Genomic DNA, 27,702 nt, shown 5'->3' with positions numbered 1-27,702 from the left:
GTGTGATTTTGAGGTACCCTCTATCAGCTAATTTTTATGATTTGAAATAGGTCTAAGACTTGTTTGGAAGTCCCAAACTACAATTTGGGAAGTCCATGCAAAGTCAATTCAGACCCCCAAATCTATTCATTTCAAACCTTCCCCTACTGTGGCTCTTTTCCCTGTTCTGTCCTTTCCACTTCATCTCATTTATTTATTCAACATTTAAATGCAAGTCATACTGCCCTTTTTTGTAAGGTCATGATGGGAACTGAGGAAATGTAAAGAGAACCTGGTTACTTCCCTTACCTTCTGACAGAAGAGCAGTAAGGGTTAGGCAGTTGGGGTTAAGTGACTTGTGTCACCCAGCTAGGAAGTGTTGGAGGCCAAATTTGAAATCAGGACCTCCTTTCTCCAGGTCTAGCACTCTTTCCATTAAACCACCTAGCTGCTCCTTACACAACATGTTTGTGAACAATTAGAATATGAGTATGTAATAAGATAACATAAACAGAGGCAGCATGGGCAATGGAAAGAATGTTGCAACTGGAGTCGAGTCCTTGCTGCCAAGCCCAGCCTTGCCCTTTATTAATTATATCAAAGTCATAACCTCAAGGGCCTCAAGTTTCTTCATCTGTAAAACTGAGGAGTTGGAATACTTCTAAGACACTTTAAAACTCTAAATCTACAATCCCATATAAGGAAACAAGTATCACGAATGGAGAAGTAAGAAAAGCGATGGTTTGGGGGGGCATATGTTCTGCCAATAACTCCCTGTGACACATTAGGCAAAACCTTCTCTGTACCTCCTATATTGTTAGTTCTTCCTTTGGATGAAGACCATTGATATCACAGGACGATGACTCCATTTGCTTGTGAATTGGATTCCAGTGAGGCTGAACTGCACAGATGGCAGCCTCACTCTTCCAGAGTCATGCAAGGCCAGTGACAAGACAAAAATCAAGATGACTGGGTTGATCTGGGACACAGTGGAGGCCCTTGTCCTCTTCAATGACCAAGTTCTAAGCTCTCCACATTGCTGGCTTCAGATGGCTTCCTGATCTCTAGAACAAATTGTTCTCATCCACCCATTCCAGGTAAGGGGGTGGGGAGTCTTCAATACCTGGGCAACATTCCCCCAACTCCCCTGGGTTTGAGGTCTGACAACCTCTTGGAGCCACAAGTGAGAGGTATTTACCAAAAAGTGGTTGAGTGGCCTTGAAAAGAGCTTGGTAAACCCTCCCACCAGAGGTGCTGATCCTCCTGGAACACTCCCTACTCTCTACCTCCTATATATGGCAGGTGCTCTCTTAAATTCCCTCCATCTCTTACTTTTTGCATTATGATATTGCTTTTCGGAATGCTGATGATCTCAAAAAAATCTCTAAGCCCAGCCTTCATCAGCTGGTGCCTGGGAAGGTGGCATTGGGGAGGAGGATGAAGAGGGAAGTGGAGGAGGCCTTTCCCGCTAATCCTATTTGAAAGGATTTCAGAAATCACCTAATCCCAATCGCTCATTTACTGATGAGGAAACTAAGGCAAGGAGCGGAAAAGCGACTAGTCCAAGGTCATACTGCTACTGCTAGTAAAAGGCAAGGGGGTCGGGTTTGAACTCCAGTCCTGGGAGCATTGCATCCCGCCTCCAGGAACAGATTTCATCAGAGGAATCCATTACGTCACCGCGGGGATCCAGAGAAGCGCTTGGCGCCAAGCCTGGGGCAAATTGTGGCACGCGTGCGCACCCAAAGGTCCCAGCCCCGCCTTACTGTCCGCAAGGTAGCTTGCCCTCTCTCCCTGCCTCTCCATTCCCAGCAAACATCTCTTCCCGGCTGCCGTCCAGCACCTTTTCTGTGACTAACCTTTATCCCCCAGTTTTAGTTCCCACCTCCCCGGCAGTACCCTGTGCGCAGACGCATGCTTCTCGACCCGCCTCCTTTTTGCTCCGACCTCTCCTCTGCTCTTCCCCTCCCTTCCGGGGCTAAGGGGCCTCCCACCCTGGAGCGGCGCTTGGAGTCAATTTGCGGTAGCTTGGCCTTTGCGAACGTTCGGGTAAGTGAGAAGACGCCTGGGACGGTGGCCTATGAGGGACACGCTCCCTGATACTTCTAGAGAGCGGGGAGGGGCCGGCCCCGCTCGGCTAGACCGGAGGAAGTGGGGAGGGGAGGGACGGTGATGGGTCTCTAGATCCACCCGCTTTGGCGGAGCAGGCACGCGGCCCTTATCCGGGCTCGCGTGGGGGAAGGGAGGAAGCTCCAGAGCCTAGAAGAAGGACTGGGCTGTAGCTTCCCGATCTAAGGTCCTCCGAGGCAGCCTTGGAGCTTTGAACCCGAGGAGATCCACGCCCCTTGCTTAGGGCCACCCCTTTTCCCCTCCCCTCTCTTTTCCTTCCTTTCCCCCTTTTGCTCCGTTCTCCCTCCTTTACCTTCTCCCCTTTTTCTATCCTTTCCCCTTTTTTTCTACTTCTCCCCATACCCCCCTTCCTCTTTTCACCCCCTTCCACTCTCCCAGTCTCTTCCTGCTTCTATCCCTCTCTCTCTCTTCTCCAACCCCATCCACTGGGGTGTCCAGTAGCTTCTTCCCACAATGGGGACTTAAGTGTACCGAGGCTCCCAGGGAAGAGCTCAGGATTTGGAATCGGGATCAGAGTTCAAATCTTGCCTTTGCTATGTGCAAATCACTTCGTTTTTACTGTGGAACCTAATTTTCTATTCTAAAAAGCATACAGTTTAAAATAGGTAGTCCTCTAAGAGACCATTTTCAAATCTATATCTTGTGTCATGACCAAACAGAGCACTTGGTTCATGCTTCTGTATTCTTACCACGTTGTTGTTGGGTTGTTTTTTTTTAACCTTTGCCTTGTTTGCCAGCTCCTGGAAGGGAGGGAGACAAGTTGGATTATATCATTTTGGAGAACGTATGAGGAAATTTATCATTACATGTAATTGGTTAAAAAAAATTGATGAAACCTTTGCCTCGCATCTCAGAATCAATACCGTGTATTGGTTCTAAGGTGGTAAGGGCTAGGTAATGGGGTTAAGTGACTCGATTGGGTCACAAAGCTGGGAAGTGTCTAAGACCAGATTTGAACCCAGGAACTCCCATTTTTAGGTCACAAAACCACTTTGCTGCCTCTATGGAGTCTTATGGGGAGTCTAGGAAGTAGAAAAGGGGGTGAAAACAAAAGATGAGGCATGGATATCAAGATAAGTATCATAATTTTTAGTAAGATGAGTGCCAGACAAGGTGTTATTAGAAACCTGAAGGATAATCCTTTTATTCCTCCACAGTAGGGAGACAGCCTTTTAAACCTTAAAAACCCTATAGAAATGTGATGCTATTATTTAGGGCTTAGAGTCAGGAAGCCCAAACAAAAGGCAGGTTAATTTGATATTTTCCCTTCCCCTGCTCTGAAATATTTGTTCCATTTTTGTCTTTGGTGTCCAGAGTTCCTGACCTGTTTTTTTTTTTTAACCCTTACCTTCCATCTTGGAGTCAATACTGTGTATTGGCTCCAAGGCACAAAGAGTGGTAAGGGCTAGGCAATGGGGGTCAAGTGACTTGCCTAGGGTCACACAGCTAGGAAGTGTCCGAGGTCAGATTTGAACCTAGGACCTCCTGTCTCTAGGCCTGGCTCTCAATCCACTGCCCCCCTGACCTGTTTTTTTAAAGAAGTGGAGATTAGAGGGTCTAGAACTATGATTTCTACAGGGAATTCCCAAAATGGAAACTTTATTCCTGATGGCAACTCTGCAACTCATCCGGAACTATTAGACTTGCCCTTGAGGCCCTCAGAGCCAGTGTGTGAGGCCAGTTCTTGGTTCGATACTCCATAGTGCCCCGTACCTCATCCCCAGAAAACAAAGACCAAAAAAAGTCCCTTCCCTCAAGGAGCTTACCTAATAGAAATAGCATATGGGTAACTAGGTAGCTCAGTGGATAGAGAGCCAGGCCTAGAGATGGGAAGACCTGGGTTCAAATGGGACCTCAGACAAGTCCTAGCTATGTGACCCTGTGGAAGTCACAATCTCAATTGCCTAGTCCTCACCATTCTTCTGCCTTGGATCTGATACTTAGTGTCCATTCAAAGACAAAAGGTAAGCATTTAAAAACATTTTTTAAACCTTTTGAATGAACGCTGACACTTAGTAGCTTTGTGGAGTCTTCAAATTACCTTGGTAAAATTTGAGTGATACTTGTAATACCTACCTATCTAGTAAATTTTTTTTTGGTTGATTTAAGGGTAAGTGGGAACTGCTTTGTGGACCTTAAAGTTTTATTCTTATTAATTGGGAACCAAACTCTTAAGGGAACCAGAAGAAACCATACTCATTAGCTAAATCTAAATATCTGTTGTCTTGTACAGTAGGCATTTTATTTTTTTACCAAAGTACTCTCCCTCCTCATATCTTTTCTTTCTCTTTCTTTTCTTTTCTCTCTCTGTGGTCTAGGTCTGTCTGTCTGTCTGTCTGTCTCCTCTTTTCTCTACCTTCCCCTCACCCCCCACACCCATGTGTAAAAGGAGCTTCTTCATTTTGGAGTTACAATACCAGTAAAATAGATCCAGGCCCTTTCTATCCAGATCTTTGAAGCTTATACATTTTCTAAAACCATCTGAGTAGATCATCTGAATAGTCCCTGAACAGTAACTCTGCTGTTTAGTTCCAATTAAAATGTTTTCTAAAACTACTGAATCAGCTCATTGGCATAATTCCCTGAATGAAGGTTCAGTATGAAGCTCCAGCTTCCATCCACTTGAAAACCCAAGACAACAGGGACATCCTAAGTGGTCCTATCTGTACAAGCCTGGTGTGAGAACTGTTACCCAATACCAAACTGTTACCAGAGAGGTGTGGCCCAGATCATGTCTGACTTTACTATGAAGCAGGTCTGGGCATGGTGCCCGTCATCTGCCTCAGGGCAGGATTGTGAAAAGCCTGCCTCCTGGTCACTGTGATGAGTTCACAATTCAGTGACTGGCAGAGCATGCTCCAATTAGGGGTGTTAGAGCTTCTTTTTAACAGCAAAACTGACAGGAAAATCAGGGACTCCAACCCCCTCCAAATCCAGCGCTGTTTAAGCACATCACACTGCCTCCGTGGAAGCTAGGTTGTACAAAGGGTCGTTTGGTCTCCAGGCAGCCTCTTTGTAACTTTGTCATTTGCCTGTCTTAGTCGGGGTGATGATGACCAGCTGGGAAAGCATTCTGCAGGATGACCAGCAACTAGAAGAGCTGGCCCAGCAGGCAGTGGACAAGGCCTTGATGGAGGGTGTGCTGATGAGGACCAAGCAGGAACCCAACTCCTCTAATGTAAGCTTCACTGAGTTTTACCTGGGGGGAGGAGTGAGAATGTTGCCTTCTTTGCTGATGGGGAAGCTGCTGGTGGCTTCATTGATCCAGTTTAGATTTAGAGTTTCTCTGAACTACTTGTTTTGTTTTTAAACTTTACCTTCTGTCTTAGGATCAGCATTGGTTCCACAGCAGAAGAGAGGTAAGGGGGTTAAGTGACTTGCCTAGGGCCTCACAGCTAGGAAGTGTCTGAAGCCAGATTTGAGCCCAGGACCTCTTCTCTCTAGACCTGGCTCTCAATCACTGAGCCTTCTAGCTAGTTCCCTCTCTGAACTACTTGTAAAAGCCACAGCAGAACAAGACTTTCATTCCTCTATTTCATTTCTCCAGTCAGTCAGCAAACACTGATCTATGGATAAGGGCCTACTGAGGGCCTATGTTGTTCCTGTGGAAAGTTAACTGACTTTAGTTTAGGGGATGAATGTGTATATTTGTGCATGCAAGCACATTCATTTGTATAGAGATTGTATTGTAAACAATAGCAATGTGGGAGTATAGGAGTTGTATTGGAAATATTTGGGGCATGACAGGACACATCTGGGAATAGTAGGTTTCAAGCAGAATTTTAAAGATGAGAAAAGTCTATGTAATTCTCATAAATTAGTGCTTATTCCAGTGTTAAATTCCTGAGCTACCTTGTAAAACTGAAATACTTTAAAAAAACCCACAACCTTTCCCTTATAAAATGCCTCAGCTCAATATTTTTTGTAGGCTGATGCCAAATTCTTTACTCTTAAATAACAGCTAATGTGCATCCATTCCAATGCTAAAATCCTTAAGCTTTATGAATTATGCTCTAAGGCAGTGGTGAGAACCTTTTAGAGAGGTGGGTGATATGAGAAATGTCTTCAGGGACCTGTGGAGAGGGGGAGGGGAGCAGTCCAGCCCTACATCCCTCTGACTTTCTAGTAATAAGCTCTGGTAAACCCTGTGCTGGGGCCAGATCAGGCACACCTGCCCACAAAGAGGGCTCTGAGTGCCCTGCTCTGACACATGTGCCATAGGTTCACCACCATGGCTCTAAGGCCTTATTCTTACTAGTTTCCTAATGCAGATAATCTCTAAATTTTGAATATACTTAAAAAAAAAAATCCTTACCTTCTGCATTAGAAGTATCAGTACCAAGGCAAAAGAGTGGTAAAGGGTAGGCAATTGGGGATGAGTGATTTGTCCAAGATCACATGGCTAGGAAGTATCTGAGACCAAATTTGAACCCAGGTCCTCCTAACTCTAGGTCTGGTGCTCTACCCATTGAGCCACCTAGCTGCCTTAATCCTCTCATCTTTCTCAAGTTTTGTTTATTATTATTTTTTTAACCTTTACTTTCTCTCTTAAGATTGGTACTGAGTATTGATTCCAAAGCAGAAGAGCAATAAGGGCTAGGTATTTGGAGTTAAGTGTCTAGCCCAGGGTCACACAGCTAAGAAGTGTCAGAAGTCAAATTTGAACCCAGAACTTTTCAGTCTCTAAGTCTGACTGTCTATCCACCGAGTCACCTAGCTGCTCCACAAATATACTTTTCCAACAGATCATTATAAACTTGTCATTTGGAACTAGGAATATAGTTTTGCATAGATGTGATATTAATAGGAGAGTTCAGGGGGCAGCTGGGTAGCTAAGTGGATTGAGAGTCAGGCCTAGAGATAGGAGGTCCTGGGTTCAAATCTGGCCTCAGACACTTCCCAGCTATGTGACCCTACGCAAGTCACTTAACCTCCATTGCCTAGCCCTTACCACTCTTCTGCCTTGGAGCCAATAATTGAAAGGCTTGGGAAGCTGACAGCAAAAAGTCACTAAAACCAGGTATGAGTAGAATCCCAATCTGTAGAATCAGAAAAAAAAACTCAGGAAGTTTGAGCAGTAAATGAACTGAGATTTGTTATCCATTGACTGCTGAAACTTGTTATTCATTGACTGGGCTGTTTGGATGAAGTACCAATGCCTAAATGGATCTGGGTAGGGAAGGTAGGATAAGAGAACCCTGAGCTTGGAGTCAGAAATAGCCAAGCTCAAATTCAGCCTGAGAAACATACCAGATGTGTGATCTTGGGCAAGTCACTTATCACTCAGCATCAGTTTCCTCAACTCTGAAATGGGAATAATACTAGCACCTCAGATAAAAGCACCTGGCACATAGTAGGTACCACAAAAATCTTTATTCTCTCTCCCCTTAGAGTTGGATACTTCCTGGGAATTTAAGAATCAACATTTGTTTGGGTAGTAGCAATGGAAATTTGGAAATGTGGAGGCACAATACCAGTTCTTATGTTTAATCCTTCAAATAACAACCTTTCCAAGTCCCTGTGGTGGACAGATAGTGCATTAACTTACAAATCGTAGGTAATTCATAAATATTTTTTTAATTGAATCATAGCAGCAACAAGACCTTAATGGCCCAGATCTTGTCCTTATTCATTTAATACTAGAAGGGCATCTTGTGAGGAGAATTGGTTCAAAGCAGGTGATGGTAGGATTTATCACTTATAGAATTGGGAGGGGTCCCTCCTAGAATGAGTAGTCCTCTGTTGCCAGGAGGGAAGAGCTATTTCAGACAAGCTATAGGTGGAGAACTGTATCTGGTATCTTATCTGGAGAGAATTCCCTGGAGAAACAGAATAATATTTATAGGCTCATTGGAGAGAGCTTTTAGATTGTTCATCTCTAGTTCCTTCAAGAAATGTCCATGGCATACTTGAGTGTAGGGAAGGAATGGAATCTGGGAAGTACAAGAAATTAAAGCCATCATTTATTATAGAAAAAGTAGTGTAGATGAATAATTAGGATTATAACAAAGCTTAGGCAACAAGGTGACCTGGTTACGTGGGTTATAAGATCATGTAGTATCAGATATTGCTTGAAAGTTTGGTTGGTGTGATCAGTCTTTTACCAGCTTTTAAAGGTGATAAGTGGAAGTGAGCTTTTCTTGCATTTGCAAAACAGAAATAGAAGTGTCAGAAGTGGGAGATGATCTGGTAGTGGAAGTTCAAGCCAACGAGCTTGAGAGGCTATAGAAGCAAATCGTTCTTGAAGAAGAGAAGAGGTGGGCCAACTTTTGGTGGCCATAGGAAGACCAGGACAAGAGGAAAAGATGGGCCCCTCTGGTGAATGTCTTCCAGGAAGAAGAATGTCATAAGTGTGAGATGGGAAAAGGTGAATTACAAAGTTAAGAGATAATGTGGCCCACAGGTGTGGGGGATGATGAGTAGGAGCTCTCAGGAGCCTTCCATTTTCCTTACTGGTTGGATCCTTTACTGGGGCAAAAACTTTGCATGTGCTAACTTTGTATGTGCCTGGACCCAAGGCCACCAGAAGTCCTAGATGATTAGAGGCTCTTGATAAAATGGAAACCTCTTCTTTGAGCAGCTTGAACTAGCATACAGACCAGTAAGTATGGCTTATGTATAAGTATCTATTTGCCGGTGATCCCTGGTGAGGGGAACTCAACTAACTCTTAAGTTGGGTGATTGTGATGAGAGCATGGTGCCTGGAGTGGGTTGGCCCATGATGGCTCCCAGTATTTGGTTTTATGTGAGAGTATCTCAGCCCCCTGATTCTTATTCCTAGACAGGGATCAGTTGAAGACTAGAGACTGGATATTTGTTGTTGACTTTGCTTGTGGTTGTTGATAGGATAATGTATTCTCACATTCCCTGGATATGTGGGCCTTTCTTAGGTGGTGCCACTAAGCCTTGAACATTGCCTTAGTAACCAGGGCTCCTTTTCCTAGGGGACATTTAGTGAACCTGAAGAGGCAGGGGCAGTATATAAAGGGCAAAGTCAGGAGAGCAAAAGCATGGCCCTGGCATAAATCTGAAGTTGAGAAACCAGGGGAGCAGACTGAGCACTGAGCCAGTGAAGCTGAGTCTGGAAAGCAGCAGGGCCAGAAAAGAACCTGAAAAAGCAGATTGGACACAGCTAGCAAAGACTGGAGGTGGGGTGAAAGAGACAAAGAGCAGTCAGAGCTGGGGAACCTGGATAGTGGACTAGACAGATGTTTGCTGTGCCTAAGACAGATGGGGAGATTGGAATGGAGGGTGGGAAGCTTTTTTGTATCTGCTCATCAATCTTTGCCACTAAAAAATGAGATTCATGAATATTTGTGTTAGGGGAGCCAGGAAAGGGGTTTACTCACCAGCTTTTATGGTGAAAACCTATCACTGTGGTCATGAGAAGCAGGAGGTGGAAAGACTGGGCTCAGTGGGAGCAAGGTTGCTAGATATTTGTCTGCACAGCTGCTGTTGGTGCCCAGGACTGGGTTAGGTTATGTTTTTCCCACTGTGAGGAGACTGTGTCCCTATCTTCTCACCCTCTCCTATATTGAGATCAAGCCACAACTCTCACTTTGGAGATCACTGTAGGTGTGAAGGCTCAGGAGGATGTGATCATTGATGTTGTTTCAAGATCTTAAAGGGCCAGCACCTCAGTGGACCAGGGTCTAAAATGTAGTTCAGAAATAGAAGCCCAGAGATGTGGGTTTATTATTTGTGCAGTCATTTTCAGCCATGTCTACCTCTTTGTGAGCCCTAGAGTAACTTGCCATTTCTTTCTTCAGCTCATTTTACAGATGAGGAAACTGAGGCCAATAGAGTTAAGTGACTTACCCCAGGTCACACAGCTAGGAAAGATATGTCTGAGGTCAGATTTGAACTCTGGAAGATGAGTCTTCCTGACTCCAGGTCCAGTGCTCTGTGCACTATGGTGCCACCTAGCTATCCAGAGATGTGGGTACCATGGTGCATGATTGGGTGACAGTGGTTTTTAGTGTATGTGAATTGTTTTTGAGTTTAGACTGACTGTAGTTGGAATACCTTATTATAAAACCCTCGGAATAGTTTCTATTGGTCAGAAAACTAGAACTTTGAGAAATCTTGGCTAGGTGGTGGTCCTGCTTGCACATAAAGTACTTCTGCTTCCTGCATCAAATCCATGTGTGTAGAAAGGCTAATATAATAAGCCTGGCTGAAAAGCTAACAAGTTGTTTTATCTTCTGTCATCTTTTCCTGTTTAGATTGTAAGTTATGCCCCCTTCACATTGTTCCCCTCCGCAGTACCCAGAGAGCTTCTTGAACAAGCCTATGCTGTACAAACAGACTTCAACCTCCTTGTGGACACAGTTAGCCAGAACTCGGCCTTCTTGGAACAGACACTCTGCAGGTACCAGGGATTCTAGGGGGAAACACGAAGGCCAGGAGAGAGAGATGGCAGGGAATGAGGTGGGGGCCTGTGATTTAACATGGGTTAGCAACTTCTTATTTTGAAGACTGGCATTTCCATTTGGAATCAGGTTGGGTGCAAGTGACAACCAGTATTTTCAACTAGATTTGCTTGTCTTCACTCCAATTAAGAAATGCCCTGTTTTGTTGACTCCTGCTCTCTCTGTTGCTGCTTTATATAGTCTACCACCCTTAAGTACAGCCCCCGGCCCAGGCCTCGACCACCCCAGGATTCATTATATAATCTGTCATGGCCCTGAGAGCAAGCTGACCCTTTTTTCTCCTATGAATCTCTCTCTCCTTTTCTCACAAGGGGCAGGAGGAAAGAACCTGTCTTCATTTCCCCAAACTGGGAGGGTTTGACTTTGTGTGAATCAAAGGCTTTTGTGGCCTTTAAATAGATAGAAATGTAGTTCCACTCTAGTTAACATGGGCCATTCTTACTGTAATGGTTTTATTCTCCACCTGCTTCCCTAACTAATCCTTCCTAGCACTTAATTCTCCTGGATTGCCCAGGTTGTGGAAAGATGAGTCTAGGCAGGCAATAGGAATTCAGACAAACAAAATAATGTCTCCTTCATGAAGGCAAGGGTTGCTTCTCTCTGCCTCTGAGGGCAGAGCAACACTTAGGACATTTTTGTTTCCCTGAGACCTAGGATGAGATTCCTCCTATGAGAATGATCCTTTACATGGGAAGCCCTGTGTTGGGGAAGGATCATTGATGGAAATAGGAAAAAGACTGTAGTTGATATTACTCTATGGTAAGTGGCTCTTCTGCTTTCTACTTCTCTCTAGCACCATTAAAATAGATGACTTCATCGCTCAGCTTTTTGACATCTACAAACAAGTCCTGAAAGAGGGCATTGCCCAGGTAACTCCCCTCCCTGCCCCTTCTTCATCCCCACCCTTCCACACACACTAAGAGCCTTGGCTTATGTGGCTTCTTTTCCTGGGCGTTGAAGCTTATTTGGATTTATCTGGTAAAGATGATAGGGAGGAACAGATAAGTTGTCTCAATAGATTTGAAAAGGGCTAATGAGCTCCCTCAGGGTCTCTGGTAGATCCTTTTTCATTTGTCCTATAATGATGCAGCCCCTGGAAATTTCCTCTCCCCACCCCCCACCCCCCACCCCCCACCATGGAAACAGGTCTGAGTCCCATGCTTGCTGGCAGCACCCACACAAATCCCTGGTGACAGCCGTCCTTGGCGTTTTGTCTTCCCTCCTGCAGACGGTGTTTCTAGGACTGAATCGCTCTGATTACATGTTTAACCGCAGTGCAGATGGCCCCCCGGTCCTGAAACAAATCGAGATCAACACCATTTCTGCCAGCTTTGGGGGCCTCTCCTCCAAGACCCCAGCTGTGCATCGGTGAGCCCTTGATATACAGCTACTTCTAGGCCAGACTTTCTCAGGCCGTGAGGCAGCCCTAAGGTGTCTCCATCCCAAAGGGCTATAAGACCCAACCTGCTGTAGGCAGAGAGCACTGGCTGTGTAATGAGAGAGTTTCAGTCACACCTGGGGAAAAAGATCACACCCTTGGCTTACAAAGGCAGGCCTGGGCTTCAGGATTTCCAGCTCTTAAACCTCACTTTATAGCTCAGAGTAAAATTTTCAGGATTGAGTTTGTTTCTATAAGTCTGTATTGATTGGACTGCTTTGTGCCTAGCTTATTCAACACCCTGTGGAAGCACAAGAGAAGCCACTATTCTTGACTTACCAAGTTTGCAGTCTGCTGGAGAAAACCAAACACAAACTAAATTTAAGAGATGCCATTCAATGGTATGACCAGGAGATGACTGTCCTTGCAATCCCTCCAGAGCCATACTCCTGAAGGAGTGTTGTCCTGCAAACACACTATCTCCCATAGGAGGCTTTGCACTTATTTCAAATCAAAACATCTTGGAACTCTTCCTTAGTAATTCCCTTCAGTGTTAAGTTACAAGCCATCTAATGAGAGAGAATTAGTCTTGTTCCCTACGTTATAAAAGCAGCTGCCATTTACAGAGCGCCAGTCTTCAAAGTTTAGAAAATACTTTACCTACATTCTCTTGTTTATTTAATTTATAATCACAGCTCATTTCTATCCCAAAATAGGAATGATTGATCCACCTTATTCACTAGAATCAACTCAACATATATTTCGGCCGTTTCTACCTTCCCAGGACAAAGATTTGCTACTGTTGAGGCTGTTCCCAAAGAAAGGGCTTTGGGCTGTCTCTGAAAGCAGTTTCCAAAACAGCAGTGGCCTCACTGAAATCAGGTTGCCGCTTCCTAAGAGACTTCTTTGCAGGATATCACTCACATGGATGGATGAGTTCTGACCTAATTGACTTGAAGGGGGGAAAAAAGTAAACACATTATATTCATACTTCATACAACATAGTTTATAATCTGCCAGGGTGTGCATAATGTGAACAATGAGGTAGATCTCCCTTCAACAGGAAGAGACCATGGGCTGGAATTGCCAGGAAAGAATCTCTGGAGGAGGTGGGACTCACAGTGGATCCTAGAGGATTGCATTTCAAAAATACTTTTGAGTTACTCAGCAGACTGCGTGGATGTGACATGTCTTTAAGGAGGGGTCAGGCTGATCAGTTAGAGAGAAGCAGAACTACACCCTCAGGCACTCCCCAGGTCTACATGATAACCTGTGATAACCTGTTCATTGTCTTTCCTCCAACAGGCACATCCTTAATGTCCTGGGCAAAACTAAGGAAGCTGCCAACATCCTCTCTAATAATCCCAGCAAGGGGCTAGCTCTGGGTATTGCCAAAGCATGGGAACTCTACGGCTCACCCAAGTAAGAATGAGAAAAGGAGGTACAGTGTCTTTATTTGGGTGTTGTGTAGGTGGTGAATACAGACAGCAGCACCTCATTTATTCCACCTCTCTAAAGAATAGTTCCAAGACTGGAGCAATAATAGTCCACTCACTGTACTCTTCCCTGGGTAGACCAGATGTGGAGTATCGGCTTTGTTTTTGGTAGTTACATTGATGAGCAGAAGAGTATCTAGAGGAGAGTAACCAGGATGGCAGATAGCTCTGACTGAGTTCATGTCATGAGGATCATTTGAAGGAAATTAGAATGTTTAGTCTGGAAAAGAGAAGACTTAATGGGAACATAACTATTTTCACCTGGTCAGCTAGCTGTGCAGAAGAGAGATTAGGCTTGTTCTGTTTAACTGCAGTGGGCAGAAACAATGGATGGAAAATGCAGAGAAGCAGATTGAACTTCTAGCTGAGGAAAAACTGTAACAATGGGTCCTGTCCAAAGGTGAAGTGAATTGTTTCAGGAAACACTAGGTTCTTTCTGCTTGTAGGGTTTTGTTTTGTTTTGTTTTTTAAATTTTTATTTTTTAAACCCTTACCTTCCATCTTGGAGTCAATACTGTGTATTGGCTCCAAGGCAGAAGAGTGGTAAGGGCTAAGCAATGGAGGTCAAGTGACTTGCTTAGGGTCACACAGCTGGGAAGTATCTGAGGTCATATTTGAACTTAGGACTTCTAGGCCTGACTCTCAATCCACTGAGCTACCCAGCTGCCCCCTGCCTGTAGGTTTTTAAGCAGAGGCTAGAGTCCTTGGCACTTGGGGGAGTTTGTTGTAGAAAGGATTCTTCTTTAGATAGGATTAGACCAGATGAATTCTCAGGCTTCTAACTGAGATTCTGTGAACTGAATATTCCATTTCACCACAATTAAGGAGTATTTCTCATCTCATAGTCTGTTTACAAACTCCCGTGTCCCATTTCTGTGGGTCTCTCCCCATCTCCACCTCCCATACCTGTGATTCAGTCAGAGTCAAAGCAGAAAATCTGCCTTCTCTCCTTTCATTGTGCTGGTGTAGCATATATGCAGGTCTCCTTATCCTTACACTAAGTTTTTCTAGGACTCTAGGCTCTATAAGATCTTGTTTATTTTTTTGTAATTTGTTTGACTGCGTCTAGAATCCATGCCCATAGAGTTTGTTGCTTTTAAGACTGCTCCAAACTAGCAAGCCAGAAATCCAAGTTCATTAAAATTATGTGCAAAGTAAGAGTAGGAAGATCCCTACTTGAACTTTTAACATTTATTTTGAATTATATTTTTTATTTTCATGTGGTTTTCATCTATCTTCTAGACCACTTAGTGTATATATTTCCTATATTGGCTACTGATGATCTTTTCATAAGAATTATGTAGTATCAGGTGCTGATTCTATAATTACCATTATTAATTATTGTTCATGAAGCCCTGCTTAACACTTGCAGAAATTTAGACTCCTATTGGTGAGGTGACTTTTCAAAATAATCTGTCACTTGGAAGAATTTGTTAAAGTCCTATCTTCAGAGTCCCAAACAAGAGACAGATTAAGCCTGGAGACTTGGCATTGTGTTGTTTGTCCTTCTAATAAAAGGACAGGAGAATTAAAAATCATTTGCATAAACCCTCAGCTAGGGAGAAGTCTATATTTGCATTTTTTGGCTGATTCCATGAAAGAACACCCATCTTTTGGGAGAACAGTACTTTGTAAAGGGGAGGTAGGCAGCCTGTAACCCCAACACTTACAAGCAGCCCCCTTCTCTAATATTTGCCCCCTTCCTTCTCTCCACCCTTTTCATTCCTTTCTTTTTCCCCTGCTATTTTCCACTGCCTGTCAGTGATCTCCACAGCTAGAACATTTTTCCTTGGTCAGATGTGATGGCAAGCTAGCTTTACCCATCCTCTATATTTCTGTTTTATAACTCATTAGACTTTCAGTCTTTCCCTCCTAAAAAAGAGAGAAGCCCAGGGCCTTTCACCATGGCTAGAGAACATGTTGATAAACACATCTACAGTTCATCCTGGCTATCAGATAAATGCTTTGGCTAATCTTTGGAACTGTCATGGGATGGGGAGGTAGTAAGCTTCATGTTTTTACTTTCTTGGGCACCTATCTCTAGACCTATCAGTAGGCTAATACTCCCTGTATATACGGGGCCTTGAATAGTGAATAAATCAGGAAGGTCTGGATTTGAAGTCTAAGAAAATCAGCTAAGAAAAGTCCCCAAGAGGGGACAGCTAGGTGGATAGAAAGCCAGACCTAAAGATGGGAGGTTCCAGGTTCAAATTTGACTTCAGGCACTTTCTAGCTGTGTCACTTAACCCCAACTGCCCAGCCCCTTAGCACTCTATTTCTTTGGAATCAATACTTGGAATTGATTCTAAGACAGAAGGTAAGGGGTTTTGTTTTGTTTTGAAAAGTCCCATAGGTTCAGGCAGGTAATGGATCTAATTTTGGGAGTCAGGCAATAAGCATCAGGAATTTGAGAAGGAGACAAGGGAACAAAGAGTTAGCAACCCAGAACAAAGCATCTAGGCATTCTGGGGTGAGGATCTAGGCAAATAACTGAGTATCAAGCACTCATACTTTAGCTCCCATAGACCCTCAGACAGCTAGAAGCACCAGCCTCAGTCCATCTTCATTCCTTTCTATCCCTGGTAAGACCCTATCCAGTCAGCCCAACCTGAAAGCATTCTACCTGCCTCCCATCCTTCAGTTCTTTTTTTTTTTCCCCAAGTGATGTGCAAACAACAAAGAGGCCTGGGAAATGACCTAATTCCAACCTGGGCCTTAGTTTTCCTCATCTCTCCTGGGGAATGGCTATACATGTCTTAATGTCAGTAGATAAGAATTAAAAGATGTCTTAATTTGGGAAGTATTAACCCCTTAAGTATTAGCCCCGTAAGTATTATAACAAAAAGAAAATGAGATCTGTTTAACTCCAGTGTCCTTTTTGTAGGGCTCTAGTTCTTGTCATTGCTCAAGAGGAGGAAAGAAATGTGTTTGACCAACACTATATAGAACATGACCTATTAGCCAGGTAAGTATGACTCCCTTTGGACCTTGCCAGCATCAGGAGTTCAGGGCTTCTCTCACTGACCTATGCCTTCTTTCAGGAATATCCATGTGATTCGGAGAAGGTTTGAAGATGTTGCTAAAACAGGATCTTTGGACCAAGACAGGAAGCTGTTTTTGTAAGTACTTAGATGGGCTGCTTCCCAAGGAGAGGAAAGATGAAGAGGATCCTGAAAAAAAGACATCTACTTCTCCTTCTGTAGGAAAGAGCATGTCAGCCACAAAGGAATCCAGTCAAGGAAAGCAGGTTTCTAATGAGTTGAAACAGTGATGCTAATAGTATTCTGGCCCATTAACCAAAAGTTTCCTTGGTATTACCATCCCTGACCCTGCCAGGATAGTATATCTACCACATGGACTCCCACACTGACTCTTGTCCTCCTTGTCTGGGCAGTCATGCAAGAGGAAGAGGGCAAGGGAAGGTGACGCCCTGTCCAGTGTAGGATATGCCTGGCACTGAGCATTGGGAGAGGCCAGTTTCCCCCCTGAAATATGCCCTCTTCATTCATGAATTAATTAAGCTACTTGTTTAGGCAGAAACTTTTAAGAGTGGGAAGCCAAGAATCCCTACAGAAAGCCCTCATCCCTAAAGATTGCCCAAAGGAAATGTTATACCAGAGTTTTTATACCAAGAATACTCATTTGTTGTAATCAAACTAAAATGAATCCACACACACACACACACACACATTCCACACATTCTCCTTTGTATCATATTTCTTTGTGTGCACATCATCCATCCCGTTAGACTATAAACTCAGGATATGGCTTGCGTTGTTTCTCATCTTTATATCCCCAGTACCCAGCTTAGCATCTTGTGTATGGGAAGCACTTTGTTGAACTGAAATGAATTAGATTTGTTATTGATTTAAATAGATAAAATAAATGGTACTAAGTAAAGCAAAGGAAAAGAGAAAAAATTCCTTCCAAGTGCAGAAAGTTGTACTTTGCTCCTTTAACCAGGACTGACTGAGCATTCTCTTGGGGGCCCGGTCCAACCCATCCTAGGCCTAGGCACTTCAAGTATTAAAATCCCAACACCTTATTACCATACTCACACCATTTCCTTGCTCAGTTAAGAGAGCCCTAGTGCCTTGGTTTTTAACTCTTCTTTTTTTTCCCATGGTTCTTGGTGCATCTAGTTTCTTCTTTTTTCATCTTAACCTAGTTCTCCTTCTGAAAAAGCCTGAATCATCTCTTCTTTCCCTAGTTCACCTATGTACTAGGGTAGGTGGGAGGCATGTAATGTCAAGAGGGTTTTACTTAGACCAGTTCCATTGAACTCCTAGCTAGGCTCTTGCTGTGTAAGTGCCACTGCCACTTAATTTTCTTAAGAAGTGAGATTCTTTTTGATATGTGAGACACATTACATATAATTCAACCACTTAACTATCATTATTCTTTAACAAAAAGATTTCTTCACATTATGTTCCAGGGATGGCCAGGAGATTGCTGTGGCTTACTTCCGTGACGGCTATATGCCCAGTCAGTATAGCCCCCAGGTTGGTGTTTTGTGTTTAAATCACTGTTTCATTTCCGGCAACACCCCCACTATATCACAGAGACTTAATTTCAGCATCAGATTGACCTAGGGTTCTTTCCCTGATCTTTGGCTCTATTTCTGCTCCTAGGGGGCCTTGTCTTGGGGTCCTTCTACCACCAGCCCCAACAGCTTCATAGCCCTTATATGCTTTCTTTGCCACCCTTGCCCTTTTTCTTTCTCTTCTATAAAAGTATCTCCTTCCCTTGTCTTCCTGAATGTGAAGTCTGAGGGGTCCATAACCTCATCCATGCCCCTTTGGAGCAGCTGAGTATCAATATCCTCCTCATCAGCTTCTCTCTTCAGTGTCAGAGGCATATGCAATCTTTTCAGAGGTCCCTCTTTTGTGGCCACTCAAGACACTGGTGGGACTCATTTGCCCCCCAGGCATGCTGTGGTTCACATAGATCTTTACAGATGTGCCACAGAATGGGTTGAGGCTCATAGTGACTATTAGTGGGCCCTACTTCATGTGACACACGGATATAGAATCAAGGGCTTGCCATATAAAGGATTTCAGGACATAGGATGTCATTTTATTTCCTCTTCTACCGATTTGCTGTGACATTGGGCAAATACCTTCTCTCCTTTCTAGCCTTTGGTTTCCTCTCCTAAGATGGGGCATTTTTAAAGCCTTTTCCAGTTCTGACATCCATGAAAAAAGTTGGGAAACCTTATTTTAGATTGGAGACTGTCAGGATAGGCAATGGGGAAAATCTAGGCAACTGCTACAGACCTAAAGCTTGTCAGAGAATTATCAGGGCCTTCTGAATAAATTGAGGTAGATTGTAGGGAAATATATAGGAGGGGAAGAAGGAGAAAACCAATTGAAATGCCTTTACCTCCATCTCTGGCTGAATCATACTGTCTAGAAAATAGGAAACCTGTGGGGGGAGGGGAAAGAGGGCTAGGTGTTGGGCTTAGAAGGAAGAGCGGTGCCTAAAGATTTTTTGTCTGGCAAAAAAAGAATGATTCCTCGGGGAACTGACTGAGAAAGGGTAACTCCTTAGGGAGCTACTATATACATTCCATGCCAAGGAAACCAAGCACTTGGGAAGCTAGAGAGAATAAAGCCTGAGGGACAGAATCAGTGAGAAGAGTCTTGTCTAAGGATCTGCATCTGGCCTGTGTCAGGGATTGCCTGCCTTATAAATAGGCTGTGCTTATTGAAGTGCCAGTGTAAGAGTTAGGCTTATATTCAAGAGGCCTGACATGATGAGTGTGTTGTTGCCGGGATAGCTCATGACAAAGAGGAAGAGAATAGAGGGAAGACTAAATAGGCTTTTTTTTTTTTAAACCCTTGCCTGCTATCTTAGAATCAATTGATTCTAAGGCAGAAGAGTGTTAAGGGCTGGGGGGGGGGGGGGGGAGGGGAGTGACTTGCCCAGGGTCACACAGCTAGGAAGTGTCTAAAGCCAGATTTAGACCCAGAGTCCCCCCTCCCCCTACTCCAGGCTTAGAGCTCTATCCACTGAGCTACTTAGTTGCTTCCTAGGTGAACTTTTAACAAGTTCCTGCTCATTCTTGTATTCTGTGATTCTGTCAAAGCATCTCTGAGCCCTTGATTGCTAACCACACATGCAGCATTGCTTTTGGAGGCTGGGACAGACTCCCAAGTGTCTTGGATGTGAAGCCAGAGCAGCTGCCTCTTCACAGCAGTTTTGAGGCAGAAGTGGGGAGATTGGAACATTCTTTTCCCTTCTTGCTGCAGAACTGGGAAGCACGCTTGCTCCTGGAGAGGTCGTGTGCTGTTAAGTGCCCAGATATAGCCACTCAGCTGGTCGGGACCAAGAAGGTCCAGCAAGAGCTGAGCCGCCCAGGGGTGCTGGAGACTCTGATACCAGACCAGCCAGAAGCTGTGGCCCGCCTCCGGGCCACATTTGCAGGCCTCTACTCCTTGGATGTGGTAAATAGTCACCCACAGCAACTTTTTTACTGGGAGACTTCCAGTCTTTTCTCTCTCCTAAGATGGAATTGGCCCCTAAGAAAGGAAGATTTGGTGGGGAAAGCTGCGTTCTTTGTAGTAGGGTTTGTGACAGGTTCCGCAGTAATGACAGGGGGAACTCCTGGCAAGGTCAGGCTCCCTTTGTGACAAGGGAAAGGCTATGAATCGGGGTTAACCTCTTTTGGTGGGACAGACCTAGCCAGGGTCAGCCCTACTCTGAGAGCTGTGGCCACAATCAGTCTTAGTCCTTGCAAAGGGCAGGGTTATAGTCAGGGTCACCCCTGCTTTATGCAGATGATGAATTTCTGTAGCTGTTGCTATTTCTGTGCCCATTGCGTAGAGCACAGAGCCTGGGCCCTGCTAGGACCAGTTCCAGGAGAGGAGGAACCACTCTTATGAAACTCATTCTCTGCCGTCTCAGGAGGAATGAGGGGGCAGCTCTGAGCTAGCCCCAAAGAACTCTGGCCCTGGCCTTCCTCCCTTCCTGACCATTTAGCTCTCAGTGGCCCAGTGCCAGGATCTGTTCTGGGCTCTTCTCCCAGCCCAGTTTGGTATTTGGCTTAGTGTTGGCTAGGCCCCCACCCCCACCCCCATCCTAGATCCATATACCACAGCTGCCAATGATGGGTCCATTGCCTCATGCCAGGGCGAAGAAGGTGACCGTGCTATCATGGAGGCCATCGCTGCCCCAGGCCGATTTGTCCTGAAGCCCCAAAGGGAGGGTGGAGGTAGGTGGCCATTGTCCCTCTTTCTCCAGGATGTTCCAGGGAGGGAAGCAGGCAGCAGAACCACAAGCCTTAACCAGTGTTGGCTGATACCCTCCCCCTTCCCAGCAGCACCCTCACACCACCCGTGTAGCAGACCTACTCTCCCTCTTCTCCTTGCCTCAGGAGCCCATCCTGTCACCAGTTTCTTCCTTGCCTGCTGGCACAAGGAAAGGCCAAATCTGTCTTGCCATAGGATGGAGGCTTTCTCTGGGTGCTAGGGGCCAAAATTGTCCTTTGAGACCAGGGACAGGGTCAATTTGAAATTTTGAGATCACTCAGACCTTCTAATTACCCCTAATAGATAGAACCCCTTATGTTTTCTGCCATTTAGGAATTAATTTAAACATTGCCTGAGCCTGTTTATACCTTGAGCCTATACTCTCTTGGGGGAATGAGTTCCCCAGGATTTCAGTTCACTTCTGCTTGTCCTGCAGTTACTTTGAGTTCCAGGGGGCCCTCCTAGTGCCAGTGACCCCTGCCCATTCACAGAATAGCAGCCAGGTTTTAGATTGGTTTTAGGGAACCACAAGCTCACTCTGTGCAAAAAGCCACTAAAAACATTGGGGACTGGGACAGCTAGATGGGTCAGTAGATAGAGCCAGGCCTAGAGACTGGAGGTCCTAGGTTCGGATCTGCCTTCAGACACTTCCTGGCTGTGTCACTTGACTCCCATTGCCTAGCCCTTATCACTCTTGATCACAACATTGATTCCAGGACAGAAGGTAAGGGTTTTAAAACAACTACCACCACCGTATCCTCCCCTCTCCCCACCTCCCAAAAAACGTTGGGATCTTGGGCTTCACAAATAATGCATCATGGTCAGAGGTGTTAGTCCTCTGTCCTGGTGATTTGACTTGTACTGTCTCCAATACTAGAGACATATTTTGAGAAGAACATAGACAGACTAGATTCATGTTCAGAGGAAGGTGATCAGAATGTTGAAGGCACTGGAGGAAGAGGAAGAAAGGATGTATAGAAGAAAGGAAGCCTTATTTTCCCCCTTAAACCCTTCTATCTTAGAATCAATACTAAATATTGATTCCAAAGCAGAAGAGTGGTAAGAGCTAGGCAGTGGGGGTGGTGACACAGCTAAAAAATGTCTGAAGTCATATTTGAACCCAGGACCTCCCAACTCAAGGTCTGGTTCTCTGTGTACTGAGCCACCTAGCTGCCCCAGATGGATAGCCTTTTAAAGTGTTTTACATACCTAATCTCCTTGAAGCCTCACTATTAGGGTTCGATCTCAGGTACCCTCCACATAGCTATTTTAGAGGTAGAATTTGAACCCTGGTCTCTTGGCTCTAATTCCACTTATAAAGGAGAATTGAAAGGATTGGTTGATTTTATACCTGGAAAAAGACTTAGGGGGAATGTGATCATTGCCTTCCAATACATTCTCTTCACACATATCTAAAGGTTTGTCAGTGAGATGTCTTGAAAGATGGTGGGAGTTACAGGGCAATGAAGAACTTTGCATTAATTAGAACTGTCTAGGAAGGAGCTGCCCTGAAATGAGATTGCTAGGAATGTTGAAGCAAAGGCTGGATGACCATGTGTCAAGAATACTATTGAAAGGGCTTTCTTGACCTGCCTCTTTCCATAACTAGGAAAATTCCTGGTGCCACTGACAGCCATTAGGGAAGCCTTGTTAGACTGAACTAATAGAATGCCCAGCCCTAATGAGCCAAGCATTTGGGTAGGAGCTGTGTTTGCTCAGAATTGGGTCAGCTTGGCCCCTTGCAGAAGCTGGATAATACTTGATAGGCCTTGAGTCCCCAACGGTGTGGGGACACGGCAATTGGGATCCTCAGAGTAACTGGCTATGGGATGGTCTGTTTCAGGAAACAACTTGTATGGGGAGGAGATGGCACAAACGCTGAAGCAGCTGAAGGCCAGTGAGAAAAGGGCTTCCTACATTCTCATGGAGAAGATTGAGCCTGAGCCCTTTGGGAACTGTCTCCTGCAGGCTGGGATCCCTGCACGTATGACCCAGTGCATTTCTGAGTTGGGAATCTTTGGTGTTTATGTCAGGTGAGCCAGTGCAAAGGCTTGCCTCCCTGTGAACTTGGGAAGACAGGAGCTAGGATCCAGCCTCTTATTCAGCAGGGGGACCCCATAAATGCACAATTTAACATACTTGGTTTGGTCAGTCAGGAATCATTCAGTTTCTTCATAGGGTCTCAGGCACCCCAGGCTACCAGAAGCTGGGGAGGAGTGGCATGAGAAGAGATAAAAAGACCAGTGAGCTGCTGCTGGGCTATCAGTTCTGCAGGAACTCCTTGGCCTGCCCCTCCAGAAAGTCAGTCAGATAGACGATAAGCATTTATTAGGAATCTACCACACATGCCAGGCACTGACATTACAAAGAAAGGCAAAAGAGTTCAGCTCTCAAGGAGCTAAAGTAGGGGGGAGACAGCATGAAAACAACTGACCAAACTATATCCAGGCTAAGTGGAGACAAGAGTGGGAAGGCATTAACGTTAAGGGAACAAGAAAGGCTTCTCATAGAAGATGGGATTTTTAGCTTGAAGACACAAGGAAGTCAAAAGGAGAATGAGGAGGGTGGAGGGAATTCCAGGCATGGGGGAGCCAATGAAAATGCTCTAAATTTGGAAATGTCTGCTCCATCACCCCTGTCTCCCATGAAATGGTAGAACTTCTCCTTCCAAGGCAATCTTCTTTATATGCACAAGTGAGCCCATTTCATCCCATCTTCTCCAGCAAGTTGTCCCTCCATTGCCCTTTCTCACTTACCCTACTCTCACCCTACTGCCTATAAGCATGCCCGACTCCTCCATCCTTCACTTGATTTGCTTATCACCACCATTGGCTCCACATCTCTTCTCCCTATTGTAGCTAAACTCCTTGAGGAGGAATTTGTGTAAGGAACAATTTCACTGTCCCTGGTTCACAGAATATGTGGGGGGAATAAATCTAAGAAGGCTGGAAAGGTAGGAAAGGGACAATTGTAAAGGGTTTTGAACACCAAACACAGGATTTTATATTTGATCCCTTAGAGGTGAGGGAGCCACTGGAGTTTACTGAATTGAGAGAAGAGAGACACGTCAGACCTAAATTTTAGGAAGATTAGGCAGCAGAATGGAGAATGGACTGGTTTGGGAAGAGACTTGAAGCAGGCAGACCTGCCAGCAGGCTTTTGTAGCAGTCTAGGCTTGGGGTGATAATGGACCTGCACCAGAGTGGTGGCAGTGCCAGAAGAGAAGGGAAACATATTCAAGAGATACTGGGTAAGAGTTTGGTAGGACTTGACTACATATTGGATGCAGGCCGTGAAAGTGAGAGTCCAGGATGACACATTAGTTGAGAATGGGAAAGGAGGATTTAGGAGGAAAGAGAAGATGTCTCAGAGGTCACTGGAGATGAAAGTCTTGAGGTCAAAAGAGACTCATCAGCCTGGAGATGATAGTTGTATCCATGGGAGCTGATGAGACCACCATGTGAAATAGTATAGAAAAGGAAAGAAGAGGGCCCAAGGTAGCCTTTAGAGAACACCCTCCAAAGTGGGACCTGGGCAAAAATCCAGCAAGAGATAGAGGAAGAATGGTCAGGCAGGTAAGATAACCAGGACAGAATGGTGTCACAGAAACCTAGAAAAGGAGCGAGAATATAAGCAAGATGATGATCAACACTGCCCAAGGATGCAGAGAGGTCAAGAAGGATGAGGCATTAAATTTAAAAAGGCCATTCGATTTGGCACTTCAGAAATCATTAACAGTTTTGGAGAGGGTGATTTTGATTTAATAATGAGGTCAGAAGCCAGAATGCATGAGTTCTCTTCACCCCTGTAGAGTTAAAAAGCGAGAAAAGACAGGAAGGTAGAGACATTCATTGTAGGCTGCCTTCTCAAGTTTAGCCACAAAAGAGAGATGTTGGGTTGATAGCTAATTGTGATGAACAAATCAAGTGAAGGTTTTCTGAGGATGGGGGAATCACGGGCATGCTTATAGGTAGTAGGGGGAGGCAGGCAGGGAGAGATTGAAGTGAGAGAGAAGGGGCGATGGAGGGGCAATCTATTGAAGATGGGATGGAATGGGCTCACTTGTGTACATAAAGAAGACTGAGTTGGAAGTTTCGGATGGGGTGAAGGAACAGAAGGTGGCAGAAGTCATCGGAGTGATATTTGATGAGGAAGAGGGGAGAAAAGAGCTCTTGACAAGTGGCTTCGCTCTTTTTTTAGTATATGAGACAAGATTGAGATAGTGGAGGAATGGGGAGCTCTGCCCATGGGAGGCTTGAGGAGGTGATCAAAGAAAGGTAGCCAAGTTAGTCAGGGCTAGGCTTTACTCAGGTTATAAAAGGGACCCTGGGAAGCTGAGGACTTTACCAGACCTGAAGATATAAGAAAGCAAGCAGATATCTTTACTCCTGATCTCACTACTCCCTCTAGAACCAGGCTCTTCCTCCTTTCCCCTTGCCCCATCGACACATTCCCCCCACCCCTCCTCTAGGCCCATTGGTTTCCTGCCAACAAGTATTTCTTCTCTCCTTTTGCAGGCAGGGGAAGACACTGCTGATGAACAAGCACGTGGGTCATCTTCTCCGTACCAAATCCACAAAACATGCAGATGGTGGGGTGGCTGCTGGGGTAGCTGTCCTAGATAACCCCTATGCAGTGTGAGGGGCTGGTAGAGAACTTGGTCATAGGGCCACTACCTATGTGTGTATAGTGGGACAGGGCCTGCTAGAAATGACCTTGGATTCTCCCCCCACTCTCCCCTTCTCACAGCCAAGATTGCCTTCAGATGACCAGAAAAGCAACAGGAATCTATTTTTTCCCTAAGCCTCAGCCTTTGAAACCAGTGGGATCATAGGCTACCCTTGCCCTCTGCTGAGGCCAGATCTGGGCCTCGTGTGAATTGGCTCCCCATTCCTCAAATAAAGATGCATTGATTAAAGTTAGCTTCTTGATGCAAATATATTGTGTATGCAGAGTTCTGCCTAACCCAGGTGCAAAAAGGAGCAATGATCAGAAGCAGCCCAAAAGGATCACCTCTTGGTGGCTAAGTCTAGAGTTCTTAGCCTTTTTGGTGTCAAGGACTCCTCAGTATTTTAAATGTTTTTGTATATAGGATTACAAACAAAAGATATTCTCCTATCTGGGTTCACAGACCCCCCTAAAATGTAATAAATCCCTTTAGAGGATCTGTGAACTTCAAATTTAAAAAATCCCTGCTTTGGAGGGCCCTGGGCAGACTCACTCGGGCACTGAGTATAGGCTCCAGGGCAGAAGAGTGGTAAGGGCTAGGCAATAGGGGTCAAGTGACTTGCCCAGGGTCACACAGCTGGGAAGTGTCTGAGGCCAGATTTGAACCTAGGACCTCCCATCTCTAGGCCTGGCTCTCAATCTACTGAGCCACCCAGCTGTCCCCATTGTGGGTACAGCATTTAAAGGACCTTCAAGGTCTTAAAAAAAAAAAAAGAATGTCCATTTCCTCTGTTTTAGAGACTTTATTCCTATAACCATAGGGCTTGAAGAATTTTTCAGCCCCAATGACAGTGGGATGGAGGCAGGAAAGAAACCTGAGGCCCCCCCAAAATGGAGAAGTTTCAGTCCTTCCAGGTGGGGAGTCTAATAGCTTTCTGGTCCTGGCCTTTGGAATTTGTGGACATGCTTTCCTGTTCCTGATGCCCCCACCAGTAAAGGAAGTAGGTTTTTGCTTTTATTTTTCTTTAAATCACTTTTTGCAAACTGTCATAAGGAGCAATTTCTAAAGACAGAGTTAATTAAGTATTGAGATAAGTGCTGGTGCTTCTGAGGAAGGGCCTGTGACCCACTGCAGTTGAACATGGATCAATCACCTGCCTTCATCCCAGGGCTCCAATGCACCACCCACACCCACCCCCCAGCCCAAATCACCTGACTGGCAGAGGCTCCAGCTCCAGTTGACGCCTAAAGGCCTTAAAGGGTTCAGCCTGTCCTGTACCCTGGCTGTCAGGGAGAAGGGGGATCTGGGCCCTGCCCCTCATCTTCTGGCCCTGAGGGTACAAGCTACATCTCCTGTTAGTACTCTCCGGATGATGGTTGGCAAAGGGTAGCAAGTTGGATACAACTTTGAAGAGTCAAGCAGGGATGTCTGGGGAAGGAGCTTTGGGTGGAACGATGGTTCATAGTGCTGTCTGGCAGCGGTGGCTGAAAAGATGGCTGATGACAGACTGGTCAGCTACAGTGGATGTGTCTCCCAGGTCATGGTCATTCTGTGCGATCTTCCTCAGGACCCGCCTCATGATCTTCCCTGTGGCACACAACAGGAATGTGGTTACCCCAGGCCCCCACAGCTCCAACCAGGGCCATGGGGCCCATCAGCTTACCCATAGGAATGGGTATGATGCCTACCTGAGCGTGTTTTGGGCAAGCCAGGTGCATTCTGGATGTAATCCGGAGTAGCAATAGGGCTGATTTTTTCTCTAACTGTAATCAAGCAGCAAACCTTTACTGAGAATTTGGGATAGGTACCAGCATTCAAAGAAGAGGCTCCTACTGGACCAGAGCCCAGGGGCTGGAAAGAACACTTACCCTGCTTCTTGAGCTCCTCAGCAAGGGCAGGAGTAAAGGCATGGCCCTCCCGTAAAGTGACAAAGCAGTAAAGACATTCACCCTTCACAGGGTGTGGGTGGCTGACCACAGCTGCCTCAGCAATGGCCTTGTGCTCCACCAGTGCTGACTCTACTTCCGCTGTACTCAGCAAGTGGCCTAGCAAGGATGGGTATTGGGAGAAGTTCACTAGTCTTGTTCCAGGTCTCCAAGGAAAGAAGCTCAACTTCTCACACTGATCCAATATTTACTCCAACTCCACCTCACTGAACAAAGGCCACACACCCACTACTGGCTGAGGCTGCTTAAAGCCAATCTCAGACTCAGAAGGCATCGGGTCTAACTTCCTTCCTAGGCCCGACATCCCCAATAACTAGCCAGGTTGCCTCAGCCTGAACACTACCATAATAATAAGTGGCAGGTTGCTCATTAGCAGTTCCCAAAGCAACCCACCCCAACTCTGGGATAGTTCTCAGTGTCAG

General features: G+C 45.3%; 2 protein-coding genes across 8 annotated transcripts in view; one reads left to right on the top strand and one right to left on the bottom strand.

Annotated features, from left to right (window-relative positions):
• Positions 1 to 724: 724 nt before the first annotated feature.
• GSS (glutathione synthetase) lies at positions 725 to 25,587 on the top strand. 2 transcript variants are annotated; one of them, XM_001381386.5, is made up of 13 exons: positions 725 to 2,028; positions 5,151 to 5,287; positions 10,335 to 10,480; positions 11,335 to 11,410; positions 11,770 to 11,909; positions 13,225 to 13,341; positions 16,300 to 16,380; positions 16,457 to 16,534; positions 17,851 to 17,917; positions 19,667 to 19,861; positions 20,547 to 20,628; positions 22,509 to 22,698; positions 25,183 to 25,587. In XM_001381386.5, the coding sequence occupies exons 2-13, from the start codon at positions 5,159 to 5,161 to the stop codon at positions 25,304 to 25,306; spliced, it is 1,425 nt and encodes a 474-aa protein (XP_001381423.2). In that variant the 5' UTR covers positions 725 to 2,028; positions 5,151 to 5,158; the 3' UTR covers positions 25,307 to 25,587. The 2 variants fall into 2 exon arrangements, with proteins under 2 accessions (XP_001381423.2, XP_056678020.1); XM_056822042.1 differs by lacking the exon at positions 725 to 2,028 and adding an exon at positions 2,415 to 4,073.
• Positions 25,588 to 26,121: 534 nt separating this feature from the next.
• Positions 26,122 to 27,702, bottom strand: part of ACSS2 (acyl-CoA synthetase short chain family member 2) — a 31,206-nt gene continuing 29,625 nt past the window's right edge. For all 6 annotated transcript variants that reach the window (XM_056822026.1, XM_001381379.4, XM_007474232.3 and 3 more), the window contains 3 exons: positions 27,203 to 27,379; positions 27,023 to 27,097; positions 26,122 to 26,921 (listed from right to left, as the gene is read on the bottom strand). In XM_056822026.1, the coding sequence (XP_056678004.1) occupies positions 26,794 to 26,921; positions 27,023 to 27,097; positions 27,203 to 27,379 (380 nt within the window). In that variant the 3' untranslated portion in view covers positions 26,122 to 26,793. The remainder of the gene's footprint in view (positions 26,922 to 27,022; positions 27,098 to 27,202; positions 27,380 to 27,702) is intronic.

Source organism: Monodelphis domestica, chromosome 1 (genome assembly GCF_027887165.1).
Source record: "Monodelphis domestica isolate mMonDom1 chromosome 1, mMonDom1.pri, whole genome shotgun sequence".
NCBI lineage: Eukaryota > Metazoa > Chordata > Mammalia > Didelphimorphia > Didelphidae > Monodelphis > Monodelphis domestica.
This window is presented reverse-complemented; position numbering and strand designations above follow the sequence as displayed.

What these genes read in the sequence shown, in the direction of transcription:
- GSS (XM_056822042.1), top strand. Translation starts at nt 3,956, where the DNA reads ATGGGACCTCAGACAAGTCCTAGCTATGTGACCCTGTGGAAGTCACAA. An exon ending in TTGGAACAGACACTCTGCAG is followed by an intron (nt 10,481 to 11,334) that starts GTACCAGGGATT and finishes ACTTCTCTCTAG; the next exon opens with CACCATTAAAATAGATGACT. An exon ending in GCCCCAAAGGGAGGGTGGAG is followed by an intron (nt 20,629 to 22,508) that starts GTAGGTGGCCAT and finishes GGTCTGTTTCAG; the next exon opens with GAAACAACTTGTATGGGGAG.